The 20,528-nt window shown below is 40.0% G+C and overlaps 1 protein-coding gene across 1 annotated transcript; it reads left to right on the forward strand.

The window, feature by feature from the left end:
* The first annotated feature begins 2,212 nt into the window (after window positions 1-2,212).
* Window positions 2,213-11,787, forward strand: CTCFL (CCCTC-binding factor like). Its single transcript, XM_041478494.1, has 8 exons — window positions 2,213-2,373; window positions 4,016-4,141; window positions 4,829-4,962; window positions 6,589-6,709; window positions 7,938-8,087; window positions 8,763-8,902; window positions 9,697-9,817; window positions 10,920-11,787. Exons 4-8 carry the CDS (start codon window positions 6,598-6,600, stop codon window positions 11,045-11,047), a joined length of 651 nt encoding a protein of 216 aa, XP_041334428.1. The 5' UTR covers window positions 2,213-2,373; window positions 4,016-4,141; window positions 4,829-4,962; window positions 6,589-6,597; the 3' UTR covers window positions 11,048-11,787.
* The last annotated feature ends 8,741 nt before the right edge of the window (window positions 11,788-20,528 follow it).

A 20,528-nucleotide genomic window follows, 5' to 3' on the forward strand; every position in this document is an offset into this window, starting at 1 on the left:
TTTGTGTTTTGTAGGGAATTAACAGGTGAGAAGCAGCTGTTCTCTATAAACTACCCACGAGTGGGTTCCCAGACCAGATGCTGCTGAGGGAGCGGCCCAGGGAGGCAGAGGCGGCCATGCCGGGGTGCACGGCAGGCGCTGAGCCCCTTCCCTGCCGTCTCCCCTCGAGGGGTAGCCCGGGCCCCGGCCCAGCAGCCCGGAGGGAACCCAGCTCCCCGCGGGGGAACCGCCCGCAGCGGCCGAGAGGGGCCTGTGGCCGGGGGAACCCGGGCGAGGAGGGGGGCTGGGACTGGTCCTGAACGCCCGTGGTTTGCCTTCGTGTTTAACCTCGAACAGGATCGCTCCGTAGCGTGCGGGGCTTTGGGCTGCAGCGGAAAGGGTGGCGAGGCCGGGCTGACCCGAGCGCAGGAGAGGAGCGGCCCGGGGAGCGCAGTGCGGGCGGGACACGCGTCCGCCAGAGCGGCCCTGTGTCCGAGGAGGGTGAGGAACACCGAGCCTACAGCCGGTGTGTGTGAAGGGAGCCCACAGCGCCCTGATCTGTCTGAGGAGGGCGAGGAACACCGAGCCTACAGCCGGTGTGTGTGAAGGGAGCCCACAGCGCCCTGATCTCTGTCCCAGGAGGTGAAGAACACCGAGCCTACAGCCGGTGTGTGGGAAGGGAGCCCACAGAGCCCTGATCTCTGTCCCAGGAGGGAAGAACACCGAGCCTACAGCCGGTGTGTGTGAAGGGCTCCCGCAGGGCCCTGATCTGTCTGAGGAGGGCGAGGAACACCGAGCCTACAGCCGGTGTGTGGGGAGGGCTCCCGCAGGGCCCTGATCTGTCTGAGGAGGGCGAGGAACACCGAGCCTACAGCCGGTGTGTGGGGAGGGCTCCCGCAGGGCCCTGATCTGTCTGAGGAGGGCGAGGAACACCGAGCCTACAGCCGGTGTGTGTGAAGGGGGCCCACAGCGCCCTGCCCGGGCTGATCCAGGCCGTGGTGCCCCCGGGCATGGCCCTGACCCCGCGGGACGGCATCCGCGTGTTCCATGACTTGGAGCTGGCGCAGATCCATATAATGCAAGAAGAAGGGCAAGGAAAGAGTGCAGGAAGCAAGGCGACAGAGAAACCAGCAGACACGCTCCTGATGGAGGTACAAATTAGACATATGTTGTTCCCTGTTAGCTTCTGCTGTCACACCGATTTGGTTCTGGATTAAGCATTAATATTATTTATTGGGCTTAAGTATCCAGTCCCCTATACATCTTTTTACAATTTAATCTCATTTTAAAAAGGACAAACTAGAAGTTTAGACTTTCTGGATTCAGAGAATATTCTGAGTTGGAAGAGACCCAGATTATCAAGAAGATAGCGACATGATATTAACTGTTGAAATTCAGACAAATTTTTAATTTAGTTCATCAGTTTGCTACCATTTGTTTGGTAGCCTCCATCTCTTAAGCAGCATTACAGAATTGCTCTTTTTCTCCTTAATTCAATTAGTTCAATCCTTCAGTCATTGTTAAAGCTGCTTATGTAATACAGTCCCATTTGAAATGAATTTTATTAAAAAGGACATGCAACACTCCTGTGCTAGCTATTATAATTATTTTACAATTAAATACCACATTATTTTTTTCTTATAAAATTCATGCATCACTAGATAATTTCTGAGGTAGGTCATGTTGCCATATTTGAGTCTAGATAATGCAAGAAGTATCACAACCTGGTTAATTGGTATACAACAAAGAAGGCATTACAGTTAGCCTGCAGAAGTCCTAAATTTGTTAAAAAAACAGAACATACTTCTCATTTCCTTTTAAAAGTACTGAAATGAAATTTTAAATATTTTGTTTGAAGATATGTGTTTCTGTGTTCTCAGTGCTGCAATCTCAAAATGATGCTCTGAAATTTTATATAAAATTTTGAAGAGGGAGGGCATAATTTTAGTAATTATTGTTACTTAATTGTAACCAGTTAGGCTAAATGTATGTATATGCTAAATGCAAATTTTGTCCATCACATGTAAGACTGAAAATCAGAATGAATTGGTGGCTTGCATTTTGTTGACTGCTCTGTTGATTTGCCACTAGCTATTGCCTTTAACTGAGAAAGTTGTGAAACACATTATTTTTAAAAATAGATTGACAGAGACATTGATACCATTACATTTGAAAATAACATCCAGCAACTGAGCCCATCTGAAGAGGGGGAAGGAAAGGAAGTTTTTTCCACTGTTGGGGAAGCAAAGAGTCAGAGCTGCAAAGGTGGTGATGATTTGTCTGACTTATTCAATGGAAGTAAAGAGCAGGAATATCCAACTGCATCAGAACAAACAGTTGTAAGAAATCTCAAGAATCTAAAATTTGAGGCTTGTGCTCCACATCAGGATAAAGGTAAAAAATTAATAATCTTCATAATTAATTTCTAGATAAGGCATGTTAAGTAAGATTTTGAACTGAGGTTGAAGTTTTGCATTAAATACTTACAGTGGTAATTGTTTAGATTAGGTTAAGTCTTAACATTCTGTGGAAATTTGGAAGAAGAAATAATACCTTTAGCCCTAAGTGCTTGAAGATCTTGTTCAGGCTGATGTCATCTGCCTTGTGTTCAGGAGAGACATTTTGGATGGCATTTAGAAATTAATGGTCTTTTGAACAGTGTGTGGTATTTGAAGCCTTCAGGGAGATTTCAAAGTTAATATTGTATAAGTGCCTTTGAATAAACCTAGTAATTTATTTAGTGTCTTGATCCACTCATTCAGCTTCAAAATGTTCTTGTTTGAGGGTTTATGGTTGAGCTTAGAGTGGTTCCACATTGCCAGCTGAGGGTGGTGGGTACTTATCAGTCAATACCTGTCAGCAAAGCCTTTCCCAGAGCCTAAATAAGAGTAACAGAAAATGGCTGATTTAAGATGTTAGAAACCTAAAAGTATGTTACAGAAGTTAAAGTTTTGACTGACTCAAAAGAGAACAGATAAGCATCTGTTTCCCTAGAAACTGTGTGTGTGCTGTAAAAATTGGATGACATCAATGATGTTGAGTCTGTAAATGTGTGTGTTGTATCTGGAAGTTAAGGTATCTTGGCTGGGGGTCTCTATGGATACTGTACAAATTGTAAATGTCCCCTGTTTCAGTTACAGCCTTTATAGGAAGCCATTTGAGCAGTTTTAACAAAGCTAACAATGTTCCTTTGTGTGGGCATGAATCCACAATGAATAAATGACAATAAAGTGGTTTTGTTTGCTTTTACTGAAGCGAAGTGTTATCTGCACATCTCTGTGTGGTATAAAGCATTGTATAAAATGCATTTTGTCTCAGCATGAAAATCATTACAGAGAGCACACTTGGGAGCTGAGACAACTGTTCTGGAAAGACTCTTCAAATATGACGTATTTGCCATTTCACAGTTTCAAATCTTCTTCATAACTAAAAGTGTTGCACATTTAATCTTAACTTGTTACTCTCAAAAGAAATTCATTACTCTTGTGCCCCAAACTTTATTCTATTACTTCTCCAAAGAACTGACCTTTTCCCCTCAAATTCAACCAGTAATTTTAAAGAGGCTTTCACATCATGATTTTTTTATAGGCACTTTACAGATTCAGGAGCACCAGAAAGCTGGGAATAGCTTAACCTGCCATTTCCAAATCTTTGCATAAATTTACTTAGTGCTAATTACACAGTTGTTATCAAGAAGTTTGTTGCACAGGTTGTAAGTTATAAAGATGGTACTTAGAGAGGAAATCTTATCCTGTCTTGGTAGTGAGGGCTAGAGTAGGAGTTAGGTTTCCTGGGATTAGATTCTAAACTATCATTAACAATTAACACAATTTTGGCAGCAAATCACTTAAGTCTTAATGAATCCTTTGATGTAGAAGTTTGAAGTAGTTTTACCCAGACTAGAGGGACTCTTTAGAAATTGGTACCATTTTTAGAAAGAGTAAAGTCATTATTTTGTTGCATTTATAGTGTAAATGTGTCTTTGTTCCAACAGGAGAAAAAGAATTCAACTGTTTTTTCTGCCCATTCACCTCAGTCAAGCTGTCGAGTCTCAGGCGTCATTTGAAAATCCATTCGGATGAGAAACGTCACGTGTGTCACCTCTGCCCGAAGGCCTTCCGCACAGCAGCTCTGCTGCACAACCATGTGAACACACATACAGGTACCTAAGGCTTCAAAATACTTCATGTTACATACTGTCTTCAAAACTGACTTAGCAGGCAAGTGGCTTTGCCTTAGAGCTGTGTTCTGTGATCATTTTATGCTTGGAAATTCCTCTGATTTTTTGTGGTGTTCCGCACTGAAAAGACATGGTCTGTAGTTAGGAACTCTGTGTGTGTATATTTTGTTTTTTTTGTTAAGTACCATTCTAACAATTCGTGTCAGCTGAACAGTGACTTCAGCTGTGCTTCATTCCTGCATGCAGAATAGAATTTTCTGTGATGTTTTCATTTTGCTATATAAACATATGAAGCAAAGTGATAAATTGTGTTTATAATAAACTCACTGTGTACATATATATGGAAGAAATTCTCTGCTGGGAGAGTGGTGAGGCACTGGCACAGGTTGCCCAGAGAATCTGTGGCTGCCCCATCCCTGGCAGTGTCCAGGGCCAGGTTGACCAGGGCTTGGAGCAATCTGGGACAGTGGAAGGTGTCCCTGCCCATGGCAGGGGGTAGAACAAAATGAGCTTTAAGGTCCCTTCCAACCCAAATCATTCTATGATTTATTGTATGTAAAAAATCAGAATATCAGAAAAGGTTCTATTAAAAAATTCTGCGTGTTGATGTAAGGCAGACAAATCACATTGTTGTGGTGTTGAGTAAAAGTCTCACATGTATTGCTGCAGGGAACAAACCCCATAAATGCAGTGAGTGTGACACGGCCTTTGTGACTCGAGGGGAGCTTGCACGACACAGGAGGTACAAGCACACTTTGGAGAAGCCTTTCAAGTGCACAATATGTGAATACTCCAGTGTAGAAGTAAGTGAATCCTTACTGAATCTTTTGGGAGGGTATGAAGGTTTTCATGTGCCAGGATTTTAATGTACATACAGTTTTTGCCCAGATTTTTTAACCGTGAGAAGTCCAGGTTCTGCTGATGGCCTTGGACACACTGATGGATTGTGTTTATCTGTTATGGTGCTGCAGTGTTACTGCAAGGTGGCTGATGGCTACAGCTTTGTGGTGCCATGCATTTATTTCATTACATTTTATTTCATTGCAATGCATTCCATTACATTTCATTTGTGTGCATATCTTTTCATCGCCATCATCTTGTAAAAAAGGAACAAGCAACCTGAATTCCTGGAACCCTTATTTGTCCCTGTAGTATTTGCAAATGTGTTGGTCCAAATTAATATTCATACAATTATTTAGGGTTTTTCTAACTAGTTGCATTATAAGAGCTTTTTCTCTTTTGTTATGCTAAAATTGCTGCTAGACAATGTGTTTGTGTGATTTTGATCCTACAAAAGCATTTTTGGTCCTCATTTACACTGCATTCCATGTACTGTAGGACAATACCAGCTAATGTCTAAAAAGAAGTTCAGATATTTTGTTTATATGCTTGATGATGTATGAGTTTTTTCCAGGACTAGAATTTTCTTCATCAGGAATAAAGTACCTTAGAGTCTGCTTAAGGGTGCAGTTGGAAATTCCAATTGAATTGGGTGCACAGGCTTTTAGAAATGCACCTGTGATTGAATCACTACCACAGTTTAGTGGATGTTCAATATCTGAATTTGTGCTGTGTCCAGATCTAAAGCTGTAAGCAATCCTGAACTTTATTCCATGCACCTTATCTTAGTAATTAGATTTTTGATAGCTTGCATCCTTAAAAAGCCTGACAGCTGATATTAAATTACCCTGTTCTTTCCCTTGTTTCAATAAGGAGCATTCAGCACTCACTGCTGTTACAGAACTCACATTTGTGTAAGCTTTACCTGAATGAAGAAAACTGAAAGAGCTCTCCAGTACTGCCACACAAATTATTGGACTTTTGTGTATCAAAGGTTGCCCAGTCATGTTTAATTTTATTTAAGTGAATAGTAGTGTAGATTTGAAGGAATCTAGCAGTGAATTCATTAATTGTGTTCATAAATGGAAGAACTGAACATTTGATAACTCCTAGTCACATACCTACAATATTTATGTAGAACATATCAGAAAAACAGCATAATAAAAGTAGAATTGAATTAAACTTTGTAACTCAGGTGCTTCATTGGGACTTGAAGGTGAATAGACTCTGCATAATGAGTTTGGTCTTTCATTTATTTTCCTGAGTGTTTTCAAAGAATTTTATGTTTGGTATATCCAAGTAGCCTGACAGTAGTAGGTATCCTCTTTTTAAAATTTTATCTATTTTGTTTTTATTATAAAATTTCCCATTTTGCTAATGTGGACACTAAATAAGGAAGCAAGATAATATGGGGAAAAAATGCAGAAGTGTCCCAAAACCACAGCAGGCAGGTTGTGCAGGGAAAACCACAGATGCGAGAGTGCTAATTCTAGGATTAATACAATTAGAATTGTAAAATTGCTTACATTTTAATTAAATGTATCTCTAATGTAGATGTTACTTTAGAAAATCTCTTGTTTCTCTCTGAGGCCAGCAAGATGAGACGCCACGTTCGCTCGCACACCGGAGAGCGGCCCTACCCCTGTCACCTGTGCAGCTATGCCAGCAAAGATGCCTGCAAACTGAAAAGGCACATGTTAACTCACACAGGTAGCATTCTGGGCTAGTGATCAAGTCCAGGGCCTCAGCTCCTTAATATTCATAGGGTTAGAGCAATCTTATTTCGGCCTCGAAATTAACCCTTTTTTAATTTGTGATTTGGAGTAAAAACATGTTTTCTTTCAGTGTTCTGGATTTGGCAGATGGAAGCCCAGTAGTTCGTCCTGCTGTTCCTCCTAAACTTCTTTTATATTAGAGAAATATTTCATTTTCTGTGGGTCAGGTTGTCACTTTTATTTCTCAATTAGTTGATTTTACATGGAGATATATCTATGAAGATTTTTAACTCTCTTTTCAGAACATGCATATTGTTGTGACCCCAGATTGCCAGCAACTAATTTGGTCAACAAAGAATTAAATTGCTTTAATATTGGAAGCAGTGTGTTCTTGTCATAACTCTGTAACATGCAAGTCATCTCAGGGGCAGTGGGTATCAATCCTGTACTTCAGGGTTTAACTTGGCTCAATTATGATATGTAATTTGTGCTCTGATTAATGTTTTAGGTTGAATCAGAGTGTGACAGCATGGTTTGAATCAAATTTTCCAAATATTCCCACTTGTCACGCATTGGTTCGTATCTTGAGACAGTTTGGTGCAATTAAACTGAATTATTTTTTTATGAGAGTCCAACTGGAAGAGTTCGAGTGTTACCCATTCCTGGCAGGGACTTCTTCCACAGAACCAGACTGGAGTTGGTTCAAAGCTGTGCCACTTGCCAGTGTTGATGTAATTTTTAATGGTAGTAACAGCTGATGTGGCTTTTTGGGGAAGAAAGGTAAGAAAATAATTTCCTAATTCCCCTTCCCACCATTATCAATGGCTGATGGTGTGTCACTCTTATAATGATGTTTTACTGCTGTTCACTTTCTCTCCTTGCATATTTGAAGATAATTCTGCATTTTTGTAGATGAAGAATTCAAAGAAGAATAGATGATAATTTAAAATAATTCCTGATTCCTAGTTTAGAATTATATAAATGGCTTTATGCTTCAGCAGTTTGACTTGTGGACTCAGAAAGCCAAGATTTTGTGTTGCAATCAGTTATGTAAACTTCTGGAGACTTGTTTGGCCTTTTGTGCACTGTCAACTAATATTAACTTTTGGTTGATCCGGAGACTGTTGCTGTTAGAAAATGGATGTTGAATTCTGTGGGAATTTGAATTTATATTAAATAAGTAGAGTTTCTAAGCATATCTTATTTTAATTTCTTTTTAACAGGTGAAAAACGCTATGAATGTTACGTTTGCCAAGCCAGATTCACTCAGAGTGGTACCATGAAAATCCATGTGTTACAGAAACATGGAGAAAATGTGCCAAAACACCAATGTCCACATTGTAGTACTTTCCTTTCCCGAAAAAGTGACTTGGGTAAGTTTAAAGGAAAACACTGACAGCAAAATGTAGAGGTAAGTAGAGGTGAAATCTCTAATTTTCACAATATCTCACCAAATATGTTATAGCTGACTTCATATTATCACAGAATAGTTTAAGTAAAATGTATTTGTGGTTTTACAGGTAAATTCTTCCTGCAAGGAGATGTGGTGACATCTTGTGGTTGATATTTTAATTTGTTTAAAATGCAAAGTAGCAAATATTTAGCTTTTTCTGTTTTATTATTTGCTTGATACCTGTGGTACTGTGACCCTCTGTTTTTTCAGAAGAAGTGTTGGCAGCAATAGAGCTGACCAGTAACAAAAAAACCTATATAGAACTTTAAGTTTCCAGAAATACATGAAAATTCTGTGTTAAACCTGGATTTTTTAAAGTATTTGATTTGTTAAATGATTTCCACTGAAATCAGTAAGATTCAGGCTTATAACTGCTTGATTTCTTTGGGAAGTTACAACATCTTGCTGCATCTTTTGTTTAATCTTAAACTAATTTGTGTATTTTACCCCACTGCAGAGGGCATGGAAGGTTCTTTTTTGCTTTCCTCTACGAGATTTGCATTTCTCAGGGTTATACACAGCCCAGTTCTTGTTCAAAACTCTGAAAAAAAAAAACCCTTGCCATTAAAACGAGTTGTTTTGAATACCTGTCCAGGTGTCCACCTGAGGAATCTGCATTCCTACATGGAAGAGGCAGTGAAGTGCAGGGACTGTGAGGCAGCTTTCCACGAGCGCTACGCCTTCCTTCAGCACAGGAAGACTCACAGGAGAGAAAAAAGCTTCAGGTGTGCTCAGGTGTGCACATGTAACCAGGTATTCCAGTTCCTGGGAAAATACTGCTCACTCTGGTGCTGGTGTTGTGAGACACAGTTGGCTTTGGGGTTATAGGTACCTTAAGAAAATAAAAACTTTTGTGACTGCAGTCCAACTGAAATAGTGTAGTGGTGCTTATTTCCAGGGTAAATCTTTCACAAATTGAAATTGATATGCTGGAAGGATGAGTCTATCTTCTTGATAAATCTTTTGTATTGGACTGCTTAGAAATATAATGTAAGAGAAGTCACTTTTAGGGATGTTGTGATAAAGAACAAAATGCAGCATTTGAGCCTGAAATGTGATTTTCAGTGGTGATGCAGAATAAATTCAGTCTGAACTGAAAAATTTATTTTAAAGAGTACTTTTAGGACAGCTAGGACCCATTCAGCAAGGAAAGTAAGAAATTATTATTCACTTCAAAGCCATATGCAATGAGAACATATTCTCATTTTGGCTTAACTGTGCACACTTTAAAGTAAATGTGACCCTTTTTCCACATACAGATTTTACATGTGAAACTTTATTGCTTATCCAGGAACCAGCAAATGATAAATTTTATTTTGTACCCACCAAATGGCAATGTTCTTTTAAAGCAGTATTTTAATATATATTCTGGAAAATCTTCAGGAGTTTTATGGAAGTTGTCAACTAAGTCAGTCTTCCACTTAGTGTTCCAGAATTTGTCTGTCAGAGCCATATTTGCTTTGTGTCTGTTAAATTGCTTACATGGATTAATATTTGATTGATATATTTGTTCTTCATTATGCTAACAGAGTAATATGTGTAAGCGTGCTGAAAACTGTGGATTGGTGAAGGCAAAAACTGCTGCACCCAGAAAAGGAAGCAAAGGCAAAAATAAAATCCATGAGAACTCGAAGCATGCTAAGCCAGAAGGTAATCAGTGACTAAGTTAGGATTTAATCATGTAAATTAGAATCAAGACTAAAAGGCTAAGGCATTGAATCTTCCCTGCTGCTTAATTGCTGTTTCACAGTGAAGCTAATAATGGAAGAATATTTGAGAATAAGCTTTATTGTGTCAGAAATTCTTGTCATGTGAGTTGGGTCTCTGCACAGGTACCATCCTGGGCTGTTCCCTGCTCCAGTTCCTGAACCCCCTTTTTAGCACTGCTTTCAGATGATCTTTGTGGAGTAAGAGACAAGAATGGAGATACACCTTAGGCCTCGGTGTCCCTAAACCTCACCCTTTGTATCAGATTGTATCTGCACAGAGAGAAAATTTGATGTGGTGAGAAGAAAAAATGTTGGAGCTTTTCTGAATCTAATGAATATATATCAGCAGCTGAGTTTACATTAGCATTGACACTTCTGTTTTCACTGGTGAGGCTGTAATGGTATGGTTAGAGAGAAGTGTTACAGCTGCAGTGTTTATGTTTTTGTAGTAATTAGATTTTGCTGCTTATTAATGTTTTCCTGCATGCAAACAATTTCTTTTTGATATCTTGTAAATACCTTCATCTGAAAGCTTGTTTTTCTGGAGCTGTGATAATGTATCTTCAGATGTTGTTCATGCAAATATTCAGTTCATTAATTGACTCACACAAAACCTAGAAATTTCTGTGCTGGTCCAGAAGGTTTTCCCCAAAACTGACATTTGCAAGTATCTATAAATCACTGTCCACTTCTTGCACAACTTGAAGAGGCCTGTGGGATCCACAGTGTGGCTTTGCAGATGATGGCTTGTGAGTCTGGGGCTGTCAGTGATTTGCTGTTGCTAATAATTAAAAAAGGGTGCATATGATAATTAAGTTTCCAGTTTAAAAATGCTTAGTTTTCCTCTGATGAGAATACCAAACTCAGTAACATGGCTTGTAATGTAATATTCAACAGGAGATATATTCATTCCCCAAGTAAAGTGCTAGATAAAAGATGTGGCAGCATTTTCTCCACCAAATAAATTGCATACTTGTTAAATTTATTGAAATATTTACTTGTCTTTCTGATTAATCATCCCAATATTTAATTTTTTTTCTAAGTTGGCCTGACATTATTCCCAGGTGACTCTACTGCGAAAAATGAACGTTGTGCCAGTGAGATTGTTCCTGTTTCAGATGGGACAGAAACAGCAACTCCAAGGGAGCACAGAGCAGAAGCAACTCATTAAACGTATCCTCAACATGATGGACAAATAATGCACAGACAGACTGGTCTTCTTTGTCCTCAGGAGTTGTAACTGAGCAGTTCAAAGTGTGGAACTACCTCCACTTAGAAAGGTGGAAAAGATGCTGGTTGGAAGCTGTTGAAGCCCTTCTGTGCTCATGTTTCTCCTTGCTGGAGTTTCTCCTGTGTAACCTAAACACCATTGCAAAGTGTGAAAGTTAGAGGCAACTTTCACCTGGTTTATTACTTGCAGGTAATAACAGAATGGCAAAAATCAGCTAATTTCAGAGTTATTTATTAAAGAATAGATTGGTTTTTTCCCCTTACATTTGTTTTTTTCCAGCTTTACTTACAGAATTGCAAATCTGAGGCAAGTTTATCCCTCAGTATCACTGAGAGCTGCCTGAATTTCAGTGTTTGTAATTTGCTGAGGTGAGCAAATGAAAGGCAATGATTTTTTAGTACAAGGTACATTTACTAAATCTCCTTTCTGCAAACACTCTAGTTTCTAATCGAATTCATGATGCAATAGAATGAATGACACAATTTTGTGGAAAAGCACCATTTTTTATGCCTCATACTACTGGTAATTAGAAACTAATCTTTTGTCTGAGTTTTTCTCAGCTCAGTTAGCTGGGCAGACACAACTGCATGACAAAAATGAAGCAGGAACAGAGTGGCAGACAAATGTGGAGGACCCCCAAATTCTGGGGGTGTAAAACCTTCTGTGACCTTAAGCTGACTCTTTTTGAATGCAGGTGGGATCTAATGAATGCAGGTGGGTTTTCTTTAACCAGCCTTGCAAGTGTTCCCATGCAAATTTGTGATCCTCCATTTAGCACCAGATCCAAACCATACCCACGCTTTTGATTTTAATTAGATCTTCAATAAAGCACAACTGTGCTATTTAGGAAAGTTCATGTTTATAGTATACTTAAAAGTCAGAAAATAATTTAACTGTCAAATACGTTTCTGTAACTTTCCTTAGGTTATAAGAACTACTGGGTTTAACTCTTAATAATTTCTAGAGTCATTACAGTAAGTACTATTAATTGTTATGATTCATTACAATGATCACAATTGCCATTTATGCACTGTTCACACATTTTTTGTCATTTATAATTAATACTTGGAAGCCTCATAAAATCTTAAATACTTTTAAAATATTCATCTTTAATGCTGCTATTCTTATGTTACATTTCATTATAAATAAGTAGCAGCATAACTAACAAATATTAATAATATTAGGTCATGTAACAACTGAATTTAATTGAAATGCCAAACCCTCATCCCAATTTCAAGATTAATATCTGTATTTACCTTCATTATGGTGTGGAATTTGACCAGTATTAAATGGTTTGGGTTTGCAGGTTGGGCAGGCTGTGGTTGCAGGTCCTGCTGATGTGGTCAGGGACAGAGAATTCCTGTGCTGTGCACCCCACGTGAGCTGCAGGCTCACAGCAACTGCAACTTTTAACTTTTTTTACTTTGAAAAATGAAACAATGAAACTTTGTTTTTTCCATTTAGTTTATTAACATAGCATCTTTATCCTGTACTTGGTGACGTGTCTACATGCCTGTTCTAGGGGAACTTCTTTAATTCAGCTGCTGTTCTGTGGCCCAAAGCAGTGGCAGGAAGGAGCTCTGTGCCACGCAGCGTCCCCAGTATCTCTGTGCTCAGTGAGCAGATAAGGGAGGATGTTGGGATTAGCAGCAGATAATTGCCGTCTTAAATAAATAATCCCATTTACAGAGACCACACCAAAGGCCTCACCAAGACCTTCATCAATCATCTCAGTCAAACACATGAACAGGAATTACCACTTTGGTAACAGAAACCTCCTGCAGTTTTGTAGCAAGCTCTGAAAAGTCAGAGGGCTTGAATTCATTTAGATTCCTTTTTGATTCTGTCCCTCCATTACATTCAGTGTTTATAAAGTTTCATATTGATTGCTCTGTGTCTGTTTTCATGCTGGTAAAATTTCAGGAAGTTCATTTGTTCTTACAAGTGACAGGACTTAAGAATACTTTTATTCATTATGATTGCTTAAATAATATTGTTAACTTTATTCTTGTTGAGCTGTTTCCATTTGTGTTATAAATTTTAAGCAGCAGATTGCTTGGTTAAAATTAATTTTAGAAGTTGTTTAAATTCCTTGATCAATTTGCTGAATATATATTGTTCATTTGAATTGTTAATAACAAAGCTGACTCATTCTGTGCTGACATCTAAAAATCAGACTACATAGAGTGGAATGTGAATGTAGTAATAAAAGATATTTTTATCTCTGAACTTTCAAATTATTATTTCAGTAGTTAGAAGCTATGAATGTGTCATTTTGGAAATCAAGAAAGAATGCTTTGACCTCCTCAGGAGCCATTGCTAGTGGCCTTATGCTTTTTAACAGCAGTGATTGTTCTTCATGATTAAGAGTTTGCATAACTATGCAAATGCAAATATTTGCATCACTATTCTGATTTATATTTTACAAAGATAATTTAATTTCATTGTATTACTCACATATTTTAGACCAGTAGATATGTATTAATATCTTTTAAAGCAATACATATTCTGAACAGATGCCAAATTTAAAATATTTTAATTTACTAATTGTGGAGGAGTTGTTAAATACACAGGAATTATTCATGTCTGAAACAGATAATGCTGGAGTGTTCTGTAGCATTATGTAACAGTGTTCTGAGATAATTCAGTTATTTGGGAAAGAAGAGGAAACCTGCATTCCGAGTTTCCTCTGCAAGCTGCAATTGTCTATGCTTTAGATAGTTAATGTGTGAGGAAATACAGTTTTGCACAGACCCAGCTGATAAAATGCAGAGAAAGAGTAAAACCAGGCCTTTGGATACATTTTTTTTACTATTTAGGCTCTGTAATAAAACAGACTTGACACAGGAGTAGCTTCAATGATGCTAAAATGTGACGTGACCTGGCGGAAGTGATGTGTCAATTAGAATGAACTGCGTCCTGAAATTTGGAAGAATTGACCTCAGAAGAATCCTGAACAAAAGAAGAAGGAGCTGAGACTGGAAGTTGGCTCTGGTGTTCCTGCAGGAGCTCCTGCCAGAGTTCAGGGGCAGTGCTGGTCCAGGATCGGTCATTCCTGGCCATGGTCATTCCCAGCCATGGTCATTCCCAGTGCCGGTATCGGTCATTCCCGGTCCGGTATCGGTCATTCCCGGCCGTGGTCATTCCCGGTCCGATATCGGTCATTCCCGGCCATGGTCATTCCCAGTGCCGGTATCGGTCATTCCCGGTCCGGTATCGGTCATTCCCGGCCGTGGTCATTCCCGGCGCTGCCCGCAGGTGGCAGCACGGGGCCGCCTGGGAGCCGCTCCGACGTGCTGGAATTGCTGCCTCAGTTTCCCCCGGCCCGTCCCTCCATCCCTTTGGCCGCGTCCAGGCGATACGAAAAGAGCTCTCTGTCCCTTAGCAGGTTCCGAACTCCTGATGTCGCTACCAAGTGGTGTCACCCCATCCAGGAGAGAGGATGGGGAGAGCGCTGCTGCCTTGTCTTGTGCTGAAGCCCAGCTGCGATGGGCTGGGGCTGCCTTGTTGTGCCTGGAACGGGAATTTTCTCCCGGTGGGACTGACAGAGGCTCAGCTGGTCCCTGCACGTTCATGGACTGTGACAGCTCTTCAGCCCTGCTCGTGCCTTCACTGTGTTTGTGTTTCCCTTTGGCTGAGCTGGCTCCATGGAAGGTCAGGTCAGTGGCACCAGTGCAAGGCAGGTGCAGGGAGCCTGCACTAGGACGTGTCAATATATTTCCTGTTGCTGATAAATCTTTTTAACATACCAAGAAAGTTACTGTTTGTTGATAATTTAAGCAGTTTATCTAAGAAGTCTTTACTTAAAGAGATGTTAGGGCTTTTAACAAGCAGCACATTTGTTAGGTGAATTTTCAAAAGTCCTTTAAGGCGAGGTGAAGTGGGCACAGGCCATGAGGAGTGACCTGGCCCTTTGATAAAGGAGGAGCTTGTCAAGTCCAGTGGATTTCTGTTGTAAGTTCTCCAAGGTAAGTGTTGACACAAAAATGCGGAAATGGGGCACAGTCAGCATCACCACAAGGACTGGGACTTCTCATGCTGTGATGCAACATTTTATCATGAAATGGTCTTTACTCACTGTCTAAGCATTATTCTTGTACACTATACAAGGAAATGATGGATTTCCAGCTGATTTCCATTTTTGTGACTGTTCCAAGAAATTTTCTTGAATTGTCATCTTAACGTTCCTGCCATCCTCTCCTTTGTATCCAAACTAGTCTCTTTACTGTCTTTCAAATCTTTTTGCTGACTGCTGAGTCTGGATCAGGGAAACATGTCTGCTGTCTGTCGGCACATTCCTGGAGATCTTTGCCATGATTACTTTTCTGTTAGTTACACGAATTTGGTTATTTAACAATCTCACAACTATACTGCAAAGATAACTGACAAAAAAATTAACAGATGGGAGTGTAATTGTTGTTGTGAGGAAGCCTCTCTGTCTCTCAGCCATAGCTGTGTTGTCTCCATTGTACAGATGAGAGAGATGACACACAGAACAAAATGAATCTCTGATTTAATCCTCTTGCTTTCAGGAGCAATGAAACCCACAGTGTGCTCTGCTTATTACTACTTCAATCTCACTGAACCAGAAATAGAAACCTGGGGTGCTGCAGCATGTGATGATTAAGTTACATTAGCAGAAGGTGGTGAGCAAATAGGCAAGGACCTGCAGACAAAGCTAGTGCTGTTAATCACTTCCAGAGATATTAAAATCAGAATATTAAAGCTGAAATAACATTTATAACTTCTTAAAGGTCAGTGCTTAGGCTGATAGGAAGGCACTGTGGCAGCATGACTAACAGCCATGGGCACGAGTGGTGTGCAGCATCCTGGACGAGCAATCTGGTGGTAATTGGAAGGTCCAAAAAGAAGACACAGACTCTGTCATCTCAAGGCCTTTCTAAAGTAGGAAGAGTGAAATTAAGAACATTTTCCTTTGATACAAACCTTGGAGGCCCCTTTTGCTGTGTTTCTCCCTGAATGCAAGCTCTCTCCTAATGGGTGACTGAATTATGGCTGACAGGTTGTGTATGGCTCTAGCAGTAACTTCCACTCAGTTTAAAACCTCGGGTTTGTTTTGCTTAAGAAACTGGATGTGCATTTGAAAGCAATTTGCATTAATAAAGTATGTCTTCAGGCAAACATCATTCCCTGTTTTAAACAGCTTTTAAACTTTTAAACAGCCCAGCTATTGTTTGAAGTCAGTCGCAGAAACAGCTGGGCTCTGTCTGGCGTTAGGGGTGTGAGCATTACAAAATGGGAAAGCATTTTTGGACAGTTTTGGTTCAATCTGTTTTCACTTTGAATTGGCACTTGACAATGAAGAATTTCATTTCTATCTCCTTTGGTAGCTGACTGTTTGAGTTGCCTCTCTAAATTATTTTTAGCTTTTGGAGTTGTTTTTTCCCTCAAAATTGAACTATTATTGGTTCTATCCCTGCTCTGTCCACATAACAACATTTGCAGCTAATGAGAGGAATGCAAAGGAGTGACACTGCTGATTGCTTTGATAAGAAAGAGACTTGCCTTTATTACCAACTAATTGAATGGTAGGTAGCAGCTAATGGTGATTATAATTAAGCCTGGAACTGACATCCTTTTTCTGGAAGAGCTGTAAGCTGAGGGAACTAAGCTGAAGTCCCTTTATGGCAGAGGTGATTTTTTGTTCTGTTACAGGAGCTGATCAGCTGTTTCTCTGCAAAGAGAAAGTTGTGAAGCTGTTTATAGTCGGTATTTGCCAATCCCATTTTAAATGTCCTGCTGCTTGAAGGGAGTTGTTTATCCTTTCATCATTTAGCTTTACTGACTGTGAATTGAAATTGTTTAATTTTACATGAGCTGAGCTCTCCAGGCCATGTCCTGTGACAAAACTTTTGCAGTTTTGCTCCAGTAAAATTTGTGGGATAATAAATGTCATAATAGTGTCAGGGTAAGACTGTGCTCCTTTTTTTTCAGACGTGTAAGTTTATAGGAAATTCAGATAGATATAGTTAATTCAGATAGATAGTAAATTCACTCTAGTTAGATGCAAAGTGAGACAGCTGTGTCTTCTTTTGGGCCAAACTTCCAAGAAGTGCTGCACAACCAACAAACCCCACCTTTTAACTTTGGGCAATGCACCTGTACTTTATCACAGAGAGATATTTTTCTGTTTCCCCCCACTGTGAGGGGTGCAGGAGTGTGCAGGGGGCTGCGGTTCATCCTGCCAGGACGGAGCTGCAGGTCCTGCCAGGGCTGCGGGAGGGCTCCTCCCTCTCAGAAGCTGCTGATGGAGGAAACAATAAAACTGCTGTCCCCATCTGTGATGGAGACTGACAGTGCGTAGGGGATGAGTCAAAGGTCGCTGATGAGAAGATCCATCCAGATAATTGCTGTAATTGCACCCTGAGGATGCAGCTCCTCTCACGGAGCGTCAGGCAGTGACTGCTGGTAAATCTGTACTTGGCAGTGAACTTCATCCTATGCCTTAAATCAAAAAAGTTCCTTCATCAGATAGAAATGGAGAAAACGATTTTGATTTTTTTTTTTTTCTCCCTCAATCCAACCATGTTTTCTCCTTTTGGCAGGTGATTAGGAAATAGTCGAGTTCTAAAACAGGGAAGTAATTGTGATTTCAACATAAAATTACCATTTAGTGTTAAACTCTTTGAATACACAAGCTGTTGTTACTTCACAACAAATATCAATAAGCAGCATGAATGAGTATACATAATTCATAATATTTAACTTGAAAGTGCATCTTTTTCTTACAGTGATTGATTCATTTTTCTATTTGTCCAGTGACAAATTCATCACAATTTAATACAAAAAGCTTTTCTGTTGGAGAGTGAACAGTAACAGGACACAAGCAACAGCCTTGCCACAAAATTAGCTTCTTTCATACCCCTTCACAAGGCCCAGAAATCCAAAAGCTTTGTGGTTGCATTGCTGTCAGTCAGCCCTTAGCACTTAGGACTTTATTATATGAAGAATAAGAAATATTCAATAGAGGTGCTCAGTAAGAAGGAATTGAAAAGTCAGGAACTACCTCAAATACAACAGTCAGATTGTGTTTTTTACCTCAAACTGCGTAACACACAACACTTCCTATTTTAATAGACTGTTTCTTTGCCCATAGGGGAATTTTTCATTTACCAGAGAGGCCCAAGGGATGGGAAGCAAAGAAGCTGCAGAGTTTGTTTTCTGTCAGAGCTCCACGAAGGACCACGATTACCCAGCCACGGGTGGGGAAGGTGAGTGAGCACCCAGCCTGTTTCTGAGCAGCATTTCCACCCTCTCAGGCTGTGTGTGCCCTGGCTCAGCTTTCTGTGGTTCCAAAGCTGGCAGAATGAAGAAGTGCAGGGCAGCCCAGTGCTGCTCTGAACAAAGGCTGGTTCCTCTCTGATGCTCTCTGGGCAGGTTCAGGCGTGTTCCTCTGACCCACACTGACACAAAGGCAGGGCCAGAAGAACATTTTTCTGGAAGCTGCTTTGGTGGTTTTTAATCTGCTGTTATTTCCTCCTTCCTGGATTTTTCTGTATCGAATCCAAGCGAGTGTGACAGGGAAGAGCTGTCTCTACACTGCTCCCCAGTGTGGGGATAGCAACAAAGCTTTGCTCTCCTGTTACAATTTATCCAGTCAGGGTTCTTTTTTATTCAGTGAAATTGCTGGGATTTTCCACACTGATGAAAGCTGTTCTGTCAGAGACATAATGCTTTTACATCATATACCTCTCCTGCAAGTATTAATTTAAACTTGGCTTTACTATTATGAAATAAGTAGGTAGTAGCATGGTCTTGTGCCAACACAAATTAGTACATTTATAATTAGATTAGTACAAATTGTTTATTGGTTTCAGACTCTACTTAGCCCAGTAGAATATGCATGTGGTCTGAAAAATTGATTTCTTTGGTGGAAATTCCTTTGAAATAACAAAAGTGTGACTCAGAATAGAATTTTACTTTTTTTACATTAGTTCAATAACAACTATAATCTGATACTATGGTCATTTGGTTTATGCCTTTTGCCACTTATACATCAAAACAAAAACCAGTATTTTGTGCCTCCCAGAGATCTTGGTATTTATTTGTGATCCATTCAGTGTCTATAATTGAAATACACTCTTGAATTTCCCCTGAAGCTCTTGCTCGTGGGAAACCAACAGGCTTGCACCAAACATATCTGTCACTACTAAAAGCTATTTGATAAGAGACTTGGGAAAAAAAAATCTTCTTAAAATACAGCAGAAGAGAACTGCAATAACCAGAGTTCTTGAGTCAACTGCTGCACAGGAGCTCTCTCAGCTATTTTTGCTGGGAGTGCTTTTTGGGGAAGACAAACATGGTCAAATTAGCTAAAATGCTGGAAGTTCAGTCAAGGATACTGCCTTAAATAGTTCACCCAGAAAGGCTGTCTTAGGGCAGCCCCTTCAGAATTCCAATGGCAGTTGCAATTTCTAATAAGTAAATATCAAATATAGTAATTTTTCTGTGAATTTGTTTTAGGAGGGATTATTGGAATGTTACGAGGTCAAATTCAGCCCTCCTAACTATGAAATACTCACTAGGAAAAATATATATCCGAGAGTAGACCTTGATTAATATTGTTTTCCTATTCTTGGCTTTATTTTTTTGCCATTCATGGCTATAGGTCAGAGCTGGAGGATAAAATGTATGGTAACAAGATGCTAAATTTTAAAGGAAAATGTGTTCACTGTCAACCTCCTTTTACTGTGCAGTGGTTTTTACTTCTTGCCAAATATCTGCTATTTGACCTCTCTGGGCTATGCTAATATTGACCTAAAGAGCACAGGAGATTATCTTTCAATGTAGGAATAAATTCAATATTTACTCATAAATATTTTTCATAAAGCCATAGAATACCAGGTTGGAAAGGACCTCAGGGATCGTATGACTGAACCTTTCTAGGCAAAATCACAGCCTTGACAGGATGGCCCAGCTGAATCTCAAAAGTGTCCAGCACTGGGGAGTCCCCTGGGGAGATTTTTCTGTAAAAGACATTCCCTGTAAAAAGGGAATTTCCATCTTCTTTGGAGCCTGGAACGTGGTGAGGAAGTCTCCCTAAGCCTTCTTTTCCCAAGGCTGAACAACCCCAGTTCTCTCAACTTTTCCTCATGGGGCATCTTCCCAGTTCTTTGATCATCTTTGTGATCCTTCCCTGGACTGTCTCCAGCCTTTCCACAACTTTTTTGATGCATAGCAGGGACCCCAGAGTTCCAGGTGAATACCCCAGAGTTCCAGGTGAATACCCCAGTATTCTTTTTTATGCATGGCAGGGACCCCAGTGTTCCAGGTGAATACCCTAGTATTCCAGAGGAATACCCCAGTATTCCAGGAAAACTGGCCCCAGTATTCCAGGTGAATACCCCAGTATTCCAGGTGCCCCAGTATTCCAAGTGAGGCCTGCCAAGTGCTGTATTGA

The sequence above is a fragment of the Pyrgilauda ruficollis genome, unplaced genomic scaffold (assembly GCF_017590135.1).
Source record: "Pyrgilauda ruficollis isolate IOZ18807 unplaced genomic scaffold, ASM1759013v1 scaffold45, whole genome shotgun sequence".
Taxonomy (NCBI): domain Eukaryota; kingdom Metazoa; phylum Chordata; class Aves; order Passeriformes; family Passeridae; genus Pyrgilauda; species Pyrgilauda ruficollis.

Excerpts from the sequence above, each read along its gene's own strand:
- CTCFL (XM_041478494.1), top strand. The coding sequence starts at position 6,598 with ATGAGACGCCACGTTCGCTCGCACACCGGAGAGCGGCCCTACCCCTGT. Across the intron at positions 6,710-7,937 it reads GCACATGTTAACTCACACAG|GTGAAAAACGCTATGAATGT; the intron begins GTAGCATTCTGG and ends TCTTTTTAACAG. Across the intron at positions 8,088-8,762 it reads TTCCCGAAAAAGTGACTTGG|GTGTCCACCTGAGGAATCTG; the intron begins GTAAGTTTAAAG and ends ATACCTGTCCAG.